Genomic DNA, 15,393 nt, shown 5'->3' with positions numbered 1-15,393 from the left:
GCAGCCAGGATTAGTTACCAAGCCAAAAGACCTCAGGACAGGGAGATAGATGGGTTTGTTCTGGTGCTGGGAAGGGTGGAGGCAGGGTGAGGGGTGGGGGGTGGGGGGCTGGGGGGGAGGTGGGTGGGGGTGGGGGTGGGTGGGAAGGAGGAAAACAGTGTGGTAGCAAAGGACCAGACGACTCTGAAATGCTCGGTGGGTATTGAGAGGTCACTTTTGTTTTACCTTCAGTTGGAATTTTAGCACTTACTTGTGATTATTTTTTTTAAGAAAAATATTTTTAAAATTATATACAGGAAAATTCACCCTTTCTGCCATAGAGTTCTATGACTCTTGACAAATGCATAGAATCACGCTACCACCACCACAACAAAAAAGAGAGAAGTTGCCTCACCACTGCAAAAGATTCCCTCCGACCACCCACACCTTTGTAGTCAAACCCTCCCTGCATCCTTAGCCTCTGGCAACCACGGATCTGTTCCCATCCTGACAGTTTTGCCTCTTCCAGAACCTGGTAAATGGAATCCTGCATAGTGTGGCCTCTTAGTCTAGCTTCTTTCACTTCGCATAATGCATTTGCGATTCTTCCTTGCAGTTGTGGGTGTTCTGTAGCTGAGTAGTATTCCATTCCAATTGTGTGGAAGCACCACTGCTTGCTCATCCATCCTCCAGTTGATTTGCTTCCAGTTTTTGGCAATTAGAAATAAAGGTGCTATTAAACATTTGTGTATAGGTTTTTGTGTGAAGGTAGTTTTTTCACATGGGTACATACCCAGGAATGGGCTCATACAATAGGTATATGTTTTATAAGAAACCATCAAATTGTTTTCTAAGGCCGTATCTGCATTTTCACCTGCAGTGTGTGAGAATTCCTATTGCTTTTGTCACCAGCACTAGATATCATCGGTTTTTTAGTCATTAGTCATACGTGTGTAGTGGTATCTCATTGGGGTTTCTATTTGCATTTCCCTAATGACTGTTAATATTGAGCATCTTTTCCTATTCAATTCTCTTTTGTAAAACAGTTCTAGTGCTTTTCATTGCAGATGAAATCTGAATTGACAAAAATCATATTTTTAGTGTTCTTTTGTTCAGTGTTAATGCCTGTCCTATTACAGTGCACCAAACTGGTGTGGAAAGATTGACTTTTCCATCCTGCATCCAGCCTCCATGTGTTTAGCTGTTTATGGAGGGTCTCCTGGGTGTGCGAAGTGCCATTATTGAGTGTGTAACTGGAGGCCTAATTGTGAGGAACATTGCTGGTCCCTTTGAAGAATCTTTAGGAAAAGGCTCCTCTATTTGAGGACTGCTCCAGCCTATTCTCATTTCCTTTGCCCTTGCTGACCAGAGGGTGGGTGCAGGGCTGGGAGCCAAGGGATGGGTGTGACTGCTGGGCCAGCTGTCTTACCTTGCCAAACCACAGGTAGTGCTCTGCCTGCGTCCTCAGCAGAAAGACATCATTGGAGTTTAGGGAGGAGGTGAAGGCTGGGACCTCCACTGCTTTGGTGTTAGATTTGTTATGTCCTTGAATCTGGAAGAGTCTTACTGGAGGATCCGGCTCAGCATTTCCCTTCCTAGAAGTCCCACCCTAGAGAGAAAGAAAAAAGCAGAGTCCAGATCTAAGGTATACAGTGTGCGCTGAGCACTGGGCCAGCGCTGTGGAGAACAGGGCTGTATCTGACACCATCTTTGCCCTCAAGGAGCTTCTCAGCCAACTGGGAGAGGTCGAGGTGAGCCGGAGTTATGGTACCAACAGTGTTAGCTTTCAGGGGACTTCCCTGATGGTCCAGCAGCTAAGACTCTGTGCTCTCAGTGCAGGGGGCCCAGCTTCAATCCCTGGTCAGAGAACTAGATCCCACATGCCATAGCTAAGACCCTCTGCAGCCAAATAAATAAATATTTTTAAGAAATGGTGTTAGCTTTCATTCTGAGACCTGGGTTATATGCCAGGCTCTTTTCTGGTGCCTTAGCTATATCATTTTATTGATCCTCATAATAACTCTGTGAAGTAGGTATTATTATCCCACAGTGCAGGTGGGGAAACTGAGGCTCAGAAAACTGGGTAATCAATGACAAGACTAGGACTTGACCACAGACTTGTGTATATCAAGCGTGTGACATCATACAGTTCTGGTGGTGCTTCAGCCAAGGCTTTCTGGAAGACATGGGACTGGAGTCTGAAGGGGCACATGGCTGGGGGAGGCAGACAGGGAATGATAGAGCACATGTGAGGTCTAAAGAGGAGACCCACCTGACTGGAGTGGAGTGTGGAGGTTAGGGAGCTGAGGGTGATGCACCTGCACAGGTAATATGGGTCAGATTATACAAGACCTTGAACATGAACTAGGCAGGGGTGAGGACTTGAAGCCCTAGGCAGTCGGGATGCACTTCAGTGTCTTAGAGAGATTCATCTCCTTCTCGTCTGTGTCCTCCCCAAGCCCCACTCTCCACCCCTCCTCTCCTCTACTGTAGCTCCCTGCTGACCTGCTGGTTCTGAGCATTCTGCTTCTGGTGTAGTTTTACCTTAGGTTTCTCACCTCAAAGATGACCAGCTTTCCTTTGAAGATGGCCATGAAGTGGCGCGGCTCCTTTCCCATGGTAACCCGAACCTGCACAGGGGCCCCTTCAAACTGCTGGTCCATCTCTACTGCCTGATATGCCGAGGCTGCCAGCTCATCCTGTGAGGCGTGGCGGCCCTGCAGGGGTGAGAAGGGTGCAATGGGTCCCTGCCACCCCTGGCCCCAGCTCAGTGGCCAGAGGAAGCACCAGGATCCAAAGCTAAGAGCCTGCCCCAGGCCTACCTGCCAGATATACAGGATGTAATGAGGCTTCCCATGCATCTCGTACGTATAGAGAACCAGATAGCAGTCTCCCCCATAAAAGAAGCCATACCCCTGGTGCTCCACGGGGACCAGCTCCAGGTTTTCTATCCTCCAGACCTGGGCATAGAAGAGACACAGTTCCCCAGAGATGGGGGGAGTCCTCTTTGAACAAACAGCCACCTGGAGGGAACTGGGCCATGCTGAGCAGAGAATCCAGGTGGATGAGGCACAAAGGTCCATTCACAGTACCCCTTATCCTCTGGTGCTTCTTCCCAGTACTGAGGGCTTATCCCATTTGCATGATTTGAATCCGGAGAAGTAGGTCATCCCTGGTCAGGCGCACCCCCATCACAGCTCAGAGGTCATTTGAATGCGTCTGCCAGGTGAGCTGTTGACAGCACACTGGGATGCCTACCTTTCCCTTCCCTGAAGAATTGTGGGAGAACCCTGAAGATGCAGACACCTCTTAGGGAAGAGTCCCGAGGCCCCAGAGATGACAAGGGAAACAGAGGAGACACAGGATCCTGTGCGCTCCTCTGCAGCAAAGCAGCCAGGAGACCGGTGCCCTGCCTGCCCTGGCACATGGGTCACTGGGCTTATTACCTCAACTTTGCCGTTACCGTCATCCACCATTCTTTCCTGGGCTGCCACCTCTGGTTTGGTGTGCAGCAGAGTTACATCAAATTTATCCTGGAAAACCTTCGCTGCAGAGAAGGGGTTGGGAGAAGCCAGGTGAATGAAAAGCATCCATGCCCATCTTTCTAGAGACTCCCCACAATGAGAACACCATCTGGGGGCAGTCTTACCAACTTTACCCACGCTGAACGTTTTCCCCAGACCCACGGTCTGTTCCTTCACCGTCCACTTCTGGAACAGCTGCTTGAACATGGCTGACTCGGCACCGTCATTGACGGTCTCCACGTTGGTGCTGCTGGGGTAGCCCTTCATCCTGATGAAATCCTGTGGGTACCCCCCATCCCCAAAGGGCAGGTCAGTCAGGGAATGCACTGGTTTCTTGGCTTGACTGGTAATTTACCCCTTTGAAGCCACTGGGTAGGATTGTTCCCTTCTGGGAGTCAAAGTCAAATTCTAACTCACTTCTGTCTAGGGACCACGCTAGCTGCCTCAAGGAAAGGACTAAATGGAACATTTTGGCATTCCTTCATTGGTCATGATTATTACTGATTTTTTTTTTTTAATTCTGTCTAGTATATTCCTTCAGCACTTCTGTACTCTACTGATTTTGCATCACTTTCATTTGTTGTTTTTTTTTTTTTTTTGCTTGGTAGATGCATCCTGCTTGGTTCAGCTGCAGGATGCTGCACAATAATGTCATAAGTTCCTTGAGGACAGGGCTGTTGATGTGTGGTATTGCCTTCAATAATAACAGCCACCTTTTATTGGGCAGGTGTGTGTGCCAGTGTGTTTAAATGCTTTACAAATGTTATTTAACCATCACAACCCCAGGAAGTAACACTAGACCTGGATTTGAATCCCAGTTTGTCTGTCTGACTTTGAAGTCATGGATATAACTGCGATGTTTTGTGCTCCAGCACCTAATATGGCTCTCTGAGCACCTCTGATGTTTCGTGAACAGACTTTTTGGATAATACTGCATGTCCATAGCTCCTACCAGGGCTTTAGACATGGCCATCTGTTTCTCAACCTTTGTGGCTCCTCTTCCTTTCCACACATAGATCTTGGTTCCACTTTGGTCCAGGATGTAGCAGTCCTGAAGCAGATGGCCAGGGACAAAAGTGGTTACTGCTGCCCGAAACCATAAGGAAGGCCTCTCCGTGGGGCCTGCCTCTGAAGCCAGGTCCGGCTACCCCAAGCCAAGCCCACCCAAGTGCTACTCACATCAGGATTCAGTAAGTCCTGGACCAGAGGCCTCGTCGCTACCTCTGTGACCACCAGCTGCCCAGATGAATCCGAGACACTGGAGAAGGGGAGAAGTTAGCCTGTACATTCCCTTCTACAAAGCATCATGTGGTCAGTTTGTTATTTCCTGGCTTGGTCTTAGGATGGAGTTTCTGGGTAGAGTTTGACTTCTTGCGACAGGCATGGCATGAGTGCGGACTGGGATGTGATGGACACTGTTGTCTGGGAGAGCCTTCTGTGCATCTCTTTCCTGAATATTATCTCTACCCTTCCCCTGACATTATCCTGTCCACACCCCTGGGATGCATAAACTTGAGTCAAGGAACATTCTCTCCCAGAGATCAGGAATCATTGCTAACAAGAGCAGACAGTAGCTGCTCAGGGAACAACAAACTCCTTGTAGAAGCTGCATTCAAAGAAAGACTGAAAGAAACCCAGGTGCCTGCACCCCAAATGAAGCCAAGCAGAAGTGCTTGTTTCTCTGGGGGCCACCTTCCCCTGACCCCAGCTTCCAATCAGCAGCCAGCCTTAGCTACTCACTGATACAATGTGATGTTTGATTTCTGCTGCTGATCTATGACCTCATCTGGGACTGCCAGTTGGATAATGGAGCGCCGGCCGAGGGTGTCCTGAAGGACCTTCATCAGCTCCGGGCTGGCTGCCTCCTTGTCTCCCTCGATCACTCCTATCTCAGCACGGCCCCCTCGCTCCCTGTCCCGAATATCCTTTGCCAGAAGCATTGCCTGTAAAGAAGGCCGGGGATGCCCTTAGCTCCAAGAGAAACAGCCTGGATCCCAGACACAGGGGTTACCCTGATACTGAGGAACCCCAGGCTGAGTTGCAGCCTCAGTCATGTGGCCTATCTCTGAAACAGATGCTGCTCAAAGGCAGGCATCTGGCTGGAAGGGCAGAAAAAAGCCAGCCAGGAAAGAAGGAAAGAGTAGCTGGGGGAAAGGAGGGGCCGACCGCATGGGCCACACCTTCAGGCGCTCCCCACTGCTGCTCTCTGGGCCGTTCCACTGGACGATGACCTTCCCAAGATCCAGCAGGAAGACATCCCCTCGGTTAAAACTGTCCCAGCTCATTTCCACCTGCAGGGAAGAGACAGACATAGGGCAGAAGGAATTCCTGGGTGCCAGGCGGAGAGGCCTCAGGCCCAGGACAGATGGGGGCAGGACTGACCTCGGTGGCCCGGATGTTTCTCTTCCCTTTCACATGCAGCAGCCGCTTCACGTTGTAGGTGTTGGTCTCCACGTGCTTCATCCCAGAGGCCACACCCCCTTTCTTGTAGCTGAGGGAACAGCCGTTGCGTTATTTACTGAGAACCTGCTGTTTGCCAGGTCCTGGGGAGAGAGTGGTGGGCCACACAGAGGCAGCCTTTGCCCACACGGGTGATGACAGTAAATGAGCAAGGCAAACACTGATGCTGGTCACCCCTGCCACAGAGTTGCCCCTAGTGGAGGCTTTTTGACCGAACATTTGGGGCTGTCTTCTCTGGAGGACTAACATTTGAGTTGAGATATTAAGAGTAGGAACCAACCACCGGAGGACTAGACCTCCAGACAGAGGAGTGATACTCCCCACGGCAGGAAGAGCTTGTTTTGTTTTGTTCTTGAAGCTGAACATCATGTGTGTTGGGGCAGGGCCCTCTTCAGGCCATCTCCCGTGGCCTGAAGACCAACTTACTCCGGGAAACCAGTCTCCTGCCTCTGGTTCTCACTCCAACCCAGCCTCCTCTAGGCATCCCACACATGAAGGGCGCCCAGAAAGCCCCCGGGAGCAGAGGGCCTCCGTTGCTGGGTTCCCTGGTGGTTCAGCAGGCTGCTCTGTGCCCATTGGGGCCTCAGTGAGGACTGCTCACCTGCAAGAAGCTGGCCTTCAAGCAGCCTCAGAACGCTTGAGCTCCTTGGAATCCTTTTGTTGTCAATCTCCAGTGTAAAGTTTGGAGGTGATCAAACTCCTCAGTTCATGGCAGGCTGTCATCACTGGCTTTTACAAGACCCCGCTCTTGCAGTGTATGTGTTCCCTTTTATCTGCATACCCTCCCCTCCCTGCCTTTTCCTCCCCACCATAGGCATCCATTCTAACCATTTAACATCTATCTTTCTATTTTCATTCTGATAAAACATGGCCTGTTGTTTTGTGCTTATGTCATTTTTTACAAACAGGAATTGGCATTCTGTTCTATATTTCAAGCCTGTTTCTTCCTGTGTTCCTTAAGCCCAGTGTTTTTAAGGTGTGTCCACAGGTCAGATGTGTCTCTAATGTGATGGCATGGTACTCCCTGCTGTCTCGGAGTGTTTCTCCTGTTCAGTCTCCCTGGGGGAGGCACATGCCCCACTGCCTGCAGCTTCTCACCACCACTAATACCACTGTGAACATTCTGGCTCCCGTGCCCTTGTGGCAGTAGCAGACTGCCCTCCGGAACACTGGGCCAGTCCTCGTTCCCACCGGCAGGGCCCCCGGGTGCCCATCTCCCCACAGCCTTGCCAACACTCAGCACCACCCAGCTCTCTAACTTACACTGGTGGAGAGGACAGCTTTGTTTTGATTCGCATTTCTCTGATTACTTTCTTCACATACTTTTTAGCCTTTGGGTTTCCTCTTTGGTGGACCACGTCTACATCCTTGCTGTGTGCCCAGCTACTCACATGATGCCCTGCTTGAAGTAGCCACGGAAGGTGTCGGACTCGTGGTACTGGACCTCCCGGTGCTGAACGGGGCTGCCCCCCAAGTAGTCGTCCAGCTGCGTAGTGTAGATGGCTGCGCAGCTCTGTTCATCCTGGGAGGAGTCCTTCCCAATCCAGAAGTGGATGTCTTGGGAGAGGAGGCAGCCCACTCTCCGGGTCTGGGGTGTAGTCAAAGAGATTGGCTCAGGGGCTGGTTCGCCCCTCTGGCCTGGGAAGGTAGCTGCCTGGGGTGGCTTGTGTCCCATTCTTGGCAGGCTCAGGCCTCTGTGTCCTGCTCTGCAGTCTCTTGCCCCCTACAGTGGCCCCTGGGCAGACCTGTTCTGTGACTCAAGCCCTACCAGCCTAAGTCCCTCCCTACATTTGGGGAATGCTGACAGCTTACTGTCCTCCACATAAGCAGAGGTAGGGGGAAATCTTGCCAGGTTGGAATGCAGGCAAGAGTTCTCTTGTTGCTCATTTGCACCCCTGCACTCTCACAGCTGTATAGAGCTGCTGTCTCCCAGCGTGGCTCTGTCGGCACCATCCATGTGGGAGACTGTTCCCTCGGCTAGGTGAGCACTTTGAGGCCAGAGACGGCCCTGTGTCCACCTGGCCTTCCTCCACAGCACTGTAATCTGGGGTCTGGGCTCAGGAGGCTGAAGCCTGGCTATGGGCCACATGCTGATGTTCAGACTGACGGCCACACCTCTCCCCCATTCAGATGCAAAATTTAAAACCCTGGCCTAAGCACAGCCTTTGATAGTCAAACTGGAAGCCTGTTCCATGCAACAGCGAGGAAGAATCAAGACGGATACCAGAGGCCTGATTAATTTTGTGGGCAAATCTCCCAGGGAAGCCCCGGAGCTGGCTCTCTGGGGAGGAGCTTGTGAGAATCAGGGGAGAGGGCGGATGGTGCTCACCGAGAGGATGACGTAGCAGTCTCCCTCATAGAAGTTGCCGTGGGCGCTCAGAGGCACCAGCGCCAGCTCCATTTTCTGGAAGGACAAGGGGTGTGGATAGGCTACATCCCTTCCCCCTCGTCCCACAAGCCTCCTCCCTCCATGCTATTATTTGGCACAGGTGACAGGGCTGGGGAGTGGGTGGAAAGGTAGGGAGATGTCCCCAACGGGTCATGGCGGCCAGCCCCAGGATGAGCGCACATCCCTCCAGCTTCTGCTGAGCTCCGCCTGCACAGCCCTGGGTCTGCCCTCCTCCTACCACCTGCCTGGTCTCATCTCACTACACTGAGCAACCTGGTGAGCCCCCTCAGTCCTATGCAGTTGGGTGTAAGCCCTCAAGGAAGAGCCTCAAGTCTCTGAGCCGAAGCACCAGGGTCTCCAGCACTGACTCCATCCACCCAGCACCGGCCGAGGTCTGAGAACGGAGTGGAGTACCCGGATTCTGTGAGGCTCTGGGGGCTGAGGGCTGGCTGTGTGCAGGTTCCGTGCTGAGGGCTCCTGTCTGGAGTCTGGATTGGAGCTCTGATGCATCTGTCATAGCATGTCTGGCTCGTCCCAGGAGAGCCGTTCATGTGGCCTCTGATGGGGACTTTCATCACTGTCTCCAAAGAGATAAACCTGCGGTCCTATGTGAGTATATTCTATATAAAATATGTGTGTCAAATGTGAGAATGTTAACTATCCCACAATTTGTGTAACTTTTTGTTCCTATTAGTTGTTAAATGCACGGGGAGCCTTAAAAGCAGTGGGAGTGACCTGGCTCTGAGCAGCTTGCTAGGCAGCTGTGACCCCTCTTGAGGACGATAGTGAGGTGGGCATCTCCTCTGGGTTTTATGCAGCAGTCCCTCACTGGGCTCAGAGCAGGGAGGAGGAGGTAAGGCTTTCTGGGCCAGGGCGGTTCCCAGCTACAGACCGGTGGCGCTCCGGGTCAACCAGAGGGGCTCAAGCCAGAGTAGAAGGGATGAGCAGGGCCCCCATCTATGCTGTACCCAAACCTCCTCCTACTTTGCAGGAGCCAGAGTGCCCCGTGGAAGACAGGTTCCATTGTCCTGACTAGAGCAGCCAGTAGTCTTGGCTCTCTGGGTGGCCTGGGCCCCACCCATCTCTCCAGGGCATTTACTGGAAGTGCAGATGGCTGGATAAAGGGCCAGCTTATTTTTGCTTGTGAAGAGCATTTCTTCCACCTCACCTCCCCCCTGCCACCCCGCTCTGTGCAAGAATAGGAGACTGTGCTCTTCAGCGCTGCCTCTCACTGCTGCCGAGCCACTAGCAGGAGACTCAGTGTTGGGGGCTTTCGGCGGCCCAGGAGGTGCCCCGTCCCGCCCAGCTCACCTCTATTCTCCAGGTGATGATCCCAGGGTCGTTGCCCACAGCCTGGAAGGCGCTGCTCAGAGACATGGCGCTTGTCTTCCCGGGACTGAAACATCACAGAGCAAGTGGAGAGGTGACGCCTCTCAGAGCAGGCATCCCGCCCGCTTTCCTCCTAAGTCACTTCCCAATCTCGTCAGCCATCTGGCCACATCCTCATGGCGCATCCCTGCACTGTTGTCTCACAGTGATGTGGGAAATGACTTGTCCAAGTTCATGTCGTAAGCCTGGCTGACCTGGCGGCGAGGTGGTGGTGGGGGGGGCAAGTTCTGCTTTGCCCTTGCCACTTCCCTTGTTAAGAGCTCTGGTAACAGGCATCATTATTTACTGAAGGGGTGACAAATGTGTTAAACCCTCTGTTGACTGATTTTACTTCTCTCATTTAATTCTCATAAGCTGAATATATTTCCTTCATCTTATATTGTGGGAAAATTGAGGTTCAGAGAGGTTAAATAATTTGCTCAGTATCACCAGAAAGAAATCCCTCCCTGATCTTAAAATCTCTGTTCTAATTACTCTGAGGTACTACAACTCTTCCTAACTTACCTAAATTCAGTGGCACATGGGCTGAAAAGCTTACATCAGAGTATTTCCAAACTGAGTTTCCTTCTCTCATTCTTATTCCAGTTCTCCCAGACTCTCTGCTTGGCAGGTCCTCTTCACAGTCCACTCTTTGGGCTTTCACTTACCAGACTTTTTAAAGTAAACCATCCTTAAACTATCCCATCCTGCTTTTGTCATATGACTAATATATTCCCTGTGCCTCACAGAAGAAAAGGGAAAGTAAAATGGCAGAGCTGGGACATAGAATTCAGGGTGTGGACTTCCCCTGGCAGTCCACCACTTAAGGCTTGGATTTCCAATGCGGGGGGTGGGGGCGGGGGTGGGTTGATCTCTGGTTGGAGTACTAAGAGTTCAGGGTGCCAGCAGGGACAGGCGGGCGTGGCCTGTGGACAGACCCTCCCCCGCCCCCACAGACCCAGCCAGTGGTGCAGTGCCCTTCCGCAGGCAGGGTGTGGAGAGACAGGGAGAGGTCAAGAGAAGTGCATTATGCACCATCTCTATTCGAGGCGTGTCTAGGGTTATCAAGCTCTTACACATGTCCACGGTCGCATAGCTTTTGCATCATAAAAATTCCTGTCCGGTTCTTGCTCTCAAGGGGCTTGCAATCTCGTGATACACAGTAACTGATGAATGCTCTCACATGGCAAAGGTAAAGGATGGGCTTGACTGATTCATTAATACACAGGAAAAAGAAAAACAAAAACCAAAAGCCCTGAAAGGTCTAGCTGGGATTTTGTGAAAGTATTAGTCACTCAGCCGTGTCTGACTCTTTGTGACTCCATGGACTGTAGCCCACCAGGCTCCTCATCCATGGAATTCTCCAGGCAAGAATACTGGAGTGGGTAGCCATTCCCTTCTCCAGGGCATCTCCCCGACCCAGGGATCGATCCCGGGTCTTCTGCATTGCAGGCAATTTCTTTACCATATGAGCCACCAGGAAAGCCTGGGGTTTGGCTATTTGGAAGCATATTGTCCTCGTCAGGAGGAGCACGTCTGGCCATTCTTTTCTTGAGCCTTGGTAGATGAACCTAGGTTTGGGTATGTGCCATTATCTAGTGTGGACATTGGCAAAACAAAAAAAGACAAACAAAAATCTCCCTCTGTCTACTGCCGTAGCAGGCCTAAAGCAGAGCAATGATGCGGAGCAGTAATGTTTGAGGATTTAATTTGATAACTGGCACTGCCCCACCCTGTGCTGCTTGGAACTGCTGGGGAATATTTGTTCAGGTTTCCTGCAGATCCTAGATTTCAGTCACTAAAGGCAAATGCCATGACCCAACTAGGGGAAGGGGATAAAGACCAATTCGTTCCTGGGAGAGAGCTAAGTGTAAACCTGCTAAAAGTCAAACCAGCTGTCACTAATTAGGACTGTGAGTCCAGAGGCCAAAAGCGGTCCCAATTCCCAACAGGGACTTAGCAATCAAGACACTCACTGGGCCAGGAGCCCTGAAATACAGGACAGGACATGCTCACAGAAGGAACTCTGCCGTACTGGAACACCTAGAAACTGACACCGAAGTCTCCCAAAGCGTCTCTCCATCCCTCCTCAACTCCTAATTTATTAACTTAGTACCCTTTGACACTACCGCTCGGTGGGGTGCAGTTTTGAAATCCCAGGTTAAAAGGTAGTGGCCCTTAATTCCTATCAACACTGTGAATGGACCCGAAGTAGAGGAAGCTGGTTTTCATTTATGCCTTGCTCTACACCATCTTTTTGAGCTGGGGTATTCTGTTTCTTAGTTTTTGAAAATATGCCTTAATGTTTAGGGAGCTCTTAAAAATTACCTCAACTTGTCAGCAGGAAGTTTGCAAAACTGACAAGCTTCTGGTTCAATCCTCTAAGCCTCATCCAAGAAGACAAGGCCAAGGAAATTTCAATCTCTTGTTTCTTTCTAGTCCATGCTCTACTGACATGCACCCATAAACCAAAGAGAACTTACCTTGCCTTCTACCAGTCTTCCCAGTTTTCTGGCAGTGAGTAAGCAGTGTTGAGGAACCACCCAGTGCGGGAGGCTCCAGGCCCTGCTGCCTTCTCTTAGTAATGGCTGTGCAGATACTGGGTTTTATTTGCTTGGGTTTGCATCTTAACCACATTTTCCTAGTCCTGGCCAATCACAGCCATCCTAGCCCTGGGCTCGACTTATTCAAACCAGAGGGAAAGCTTTATCTGTTCCTATTCAAAAGAGCAAAAACAAGAGCAGACTTTTAAAGGCTTCTTTTTAACTCCAGTTCCACGCCCTGATATAATTGATTTTTTTAAAAGTGAAGTCATCAATAATGCAGGAAAGAGGGTGGGAGGATATGAAATTTGCCATCCTGTAGATATGAATGCATTACACTGATGACAAGAGGCAGGGCTGGGCCGCCCGCTGAGCCCCTGGGATGTCCAGGCTGGCAAGCGCCTCCCCCAGAAGTTTCTAGGCATTTCTCGGAGGTGAAGTCTGGGTGAAGGGCCTACAGTGTGTTATCAGGTCATTCTGTTTTGTCCCTTGGGGGGTCATATGGCAGTCCAATCAAAATCTGAGTGCTTACTAGGTGCCAGGAACCACTGTTGAGTTCCAGGGCTCCTACTCTGGGAAAACCAGTAAGGGGTACAGAAGGAAGACTCTACATCCCTAAGTCCCTCCGGAGCTTCCAGTTCCTCACCAGAAGTCAACAGAACACCAAGCGTATGCTTATTAAGCACCTGGAGGGAATGGGGTTGATTCTACCCGGGGGCCAGGGAAGAGCTAATGGAGCCCAAGTTCTGTGATCTTGGGCAGAATCCCTGTGCTGAGTCCACAGTTGGTCTCCCAGCCTGGGCACTCCAGCCTCGTAATGACAGAGGGGTTCTGAGGGAACAAAGGGTGGGGGGTAAGTTCCGAATGAACAAGAGCAGGGACAGGAGACAGCATCCATTCATGGATGGGTTTTTTAAACCCACTTTTATTCATTAATTGTAAGTAATACAAATATTTCAAAAATATAAACAGACACTTAATGGCATCCTACATTTCAAGTTTTTGAATACAACAAATTTATCAAATTATGGACTTGTAAGCAAGGTGGTCAGAACCCCAGAGCCCAGTCACAGTGGGAGGCAGACCTCCCTGACCCTCCAGATGGCGTCTTGAAGGGGGTTGAGCGGCACAACAGAGACAGGTCAAATCTGAGATAACTACAAGCAAAGAAGCTCAGGGCCCCAAAGACGAGAATCTGCTCCAGGGGCATGCCCCACAGCATTAAGAGAAATGTAGCAGGGGGCCAGACCTCTGCCTCCCCTCCCTGGCTTGAATGCAAGTATTTACCGATGTTTTTTTTTTTTTTAGAAGACAAAACTAAAACCTCATTTTACAAAAAAGGCAACTGAGGGACAACAGTTAACAAATAACCAAATGAAGACCTAAAGGGGAAAACAGGTTTACCTTCTGTAGACACTTGACTTGGCTGGGAAATGCAAGACAACCTTGGCGGGGGATGGGGAGTTGCCTTACTGAATGAGGCCTCCTCAGGAACAGGGTATGGTTGCAAAACAGAGCGGGACTCACTTCCCAGGGAATGACTGCCTTTAGACTTCCCATGCTGTTAGCATAGGGAAGCTTCGGGGCCACTGAGAACAGAGGTGAATTTATACATTTATAAAATGGTCCAAATCTTTGGGAGGCAGGAGGGAATTAAACAGAAGGTCCCAGGTTAACTGAAGGCAAGTTACCTCAACCTCTTTAGTAAGGGACCATGGGCCCGCAAAGGGTCCCCTCTACAATGTGCAGAGTGGAGACCCTTACCTGACCCTTCCACACTGGTCCTGTGTCCAAAGCTCCCCCTATGAGAGGGACACGAACATCAGGCTTTTGATTTAGAAGCCCAATCAGAGAGACACTCTGTGTCCCTGAAGAGGCACCTTAAAAGAACTGAACTTGGCAGGTGGGCAGATTCCTGGCATGGCTTGAACTGGGGTTGGCCAGGCCTGGTGGCCTATTGCTTCCCAAAGGCCAGCCTCAAACAGGAAGGGCTGGTAGGAAACCCTGAAACAGATCCTGGGGTGAACTGGCTCCTTCTTGCAATCTTGCCCTCCTCCCAAGTTGAGTCTGGCCTGATTCCTCTAAGGAGCAAGTTTTTCAATCATCTCTTGCCCCTAACACACTGAAACTGGAGACCAGAAAGCACATAACGACTTCAGGCTGGCTCTGGTCCACACGGATGGACCCTGCTTAGACTTATATTTGGCTGAGCTACCTCTCCAGGGAAGGGTGGGGGGAGGGGGTGTGGCATTTCTGGTACGAACCGCAGGGGGCGGGGCAGGGGTCTGGTGAGACAGGCCTGCGGAGCTGGGCTTCATGCAGCAGCAGCGGGACACTCCCACCAGGTCATCCTGGGCCCTGGTCATGATCCCTCGGAACACTCAGACAGCCTGACAGGAAAGTGGGTGGCACTGGCTCTTTCTGGAGACCAGGTGACCCAAAGGAGGGCAGAAAGGATCCTTGGAACCGGGTCAGCCTAGAGCCTCTTATTGCTTGTTTAGTCAGAAAGCTTGGCTGGACCCCATGGCAGATCTGGCCAGAGGTCTAACCCTTTGAGTGGGGCTTAGGAGAGAGGCCCCCCTGTGATACCAGGAGAGAGGCCTAGACCAGGGCCTTGGAATCCGAAGCTCCTACTTCTCTTCAGATGTGGTTCCTGGCCAGCCCTGGGGCCCTCTTTCCCTACCTGCATGAAGCAGGATCCCACAGGCACCAGGAAATGATGCTGGGGAAATGACCATACATGCCTTAAGGGCCCTACTCCACTCATGGGACAACAAAGTGAAAGACAAGGCCTCACCATGCCAGAGGAAGACACTGGGCAGCCAGAAGCCCAAGCTGCTGCTCCGCTGCCTGGTCCTGGTGAGCTCCTCAGACTGGCCTAGTGTGTGGGAACCGGAAGGGACAATGGGGGAGAGTCCTGAGTGGGCAGTCTTCTCGCACCTGAAGCAACTTACAAATGCTTGGTGACGCCTGCCTCCAGGGAAAATGGGGGAGGGGTGACAGGAACTCCCACCTGAAGGAGGGAGGGGAGACCACAGTTAAGGCAGTGATGCTGAGGTGGGGCTCCCCCTGGGGGGCCCCTTGTGCTCCCGATTACAGCAGCTCTTCCTCTTGTTTTCCATCCTGGGGC

The 15,393-nt window shown here is 51.3% G+C and overlaps 2 protein-coding genes across 3 annotated transcripts in view; both read right to left on the bottom strand.

Annotated features, from left to right (window-relative positions):
- Window positions 1-13,059, bottom strand: part of AVIL (advillin) — a 21,461-nt gene extending 8,402 nt beyond the window's left edge. Inside the window, exons 1-14 of the mRNA XM_010855204.1 lie at window positions 12,204-13,059; window positions 9,664-9,748; window positions 8,293-8,367; window positions 7,355-7,551; window positions 5,886-5,994; window positions 5,684-5,794; window positions 5,244-5,446; window positions 4,683-4,761; window positions 4,456-4,554; window positions 3,629-3,782; window positions 3,426-3,526; window positions 2,802-2,939; window positions 2,538-2,696; window positions 1,409-1,588 (exon numbers count right to left, since the gene is read on the bottom strand). Coding sequence (XP_010853506.1) covers window positions 1,409-1,588; window positions 2,538-2,696; window positions 2,802-2,939; window positions 3,426-3,526; window positions 3,629-3,782; window positions 4,456-4,554; window positions 4,683-4,761; window positions 5,244-5,446; window positions 5,684-5,794; window positions 5,886-5,994; window positions 7,355-7,551; window positions 8,293-8,367; window positions 9,664-9,729 — 1,671 coding nt within the window. The 5' untranslated portion in view covers window positions 9,730-9,748; window positions 12,204-13,059. The remainder of the gene's footprint in view (window positions 1-1,408; window positions 1,589-2,537; window positions 2,697-2,801; window positions 2,940-3,425; window positions 3,527-3,628; window positions 3,783-4,455; window positions 4,555-4,682; window positions 4,762-5,243; window positions 5,447-5,683; window positions 5,795-5,885; window positions 5,995-7,354; window positions 7,552-8,292; window positions 8,368-9,663; window positions 9,749-12,203) is intronic.
- A 97-nt stretch (window positions 13,060-13,156) lies between these two features.
- The window catches only part of CTDSP2 (CTD (carboxy-terminal domain, RNA polymerase II, polypeptide A) small phosphatase 2), a 28,936-nt gene continuing 26,699 nt past the window's right edge, over window positions 13,157-15,393 (bottom strand). For both annotated transcript variants that reach the window (XM_010855205.1, XM_010855206.1), the window contains one exon: window positions 13,157-15,386. The gene's annotated coding sequence lies outside the window, so the exon portion shown is untranslated. The remainder of the gene's footprint in view (window positions 15,387-15,393) is intronic.

The sequence above is a fragment of the Bison bison genome, unplaced genomic scaffold (genome assembly GCF_000754665.1).
Source record: "Bison bison bison isolate TAMUID 2011002044 unplaced genomic scaffold, Bison_UMD1.0 scf7180017864359, whole genome shotgun sequence".
NCBI classification, from domain to species: Eukaryota; Metazoa; Chordata; class Mammalia; order Artiodactyla; family Bovidae; genus Bison; species Bison bison.
This window is presented reverse-complemented; position numbering and strand designations above follow the sequence as displayed.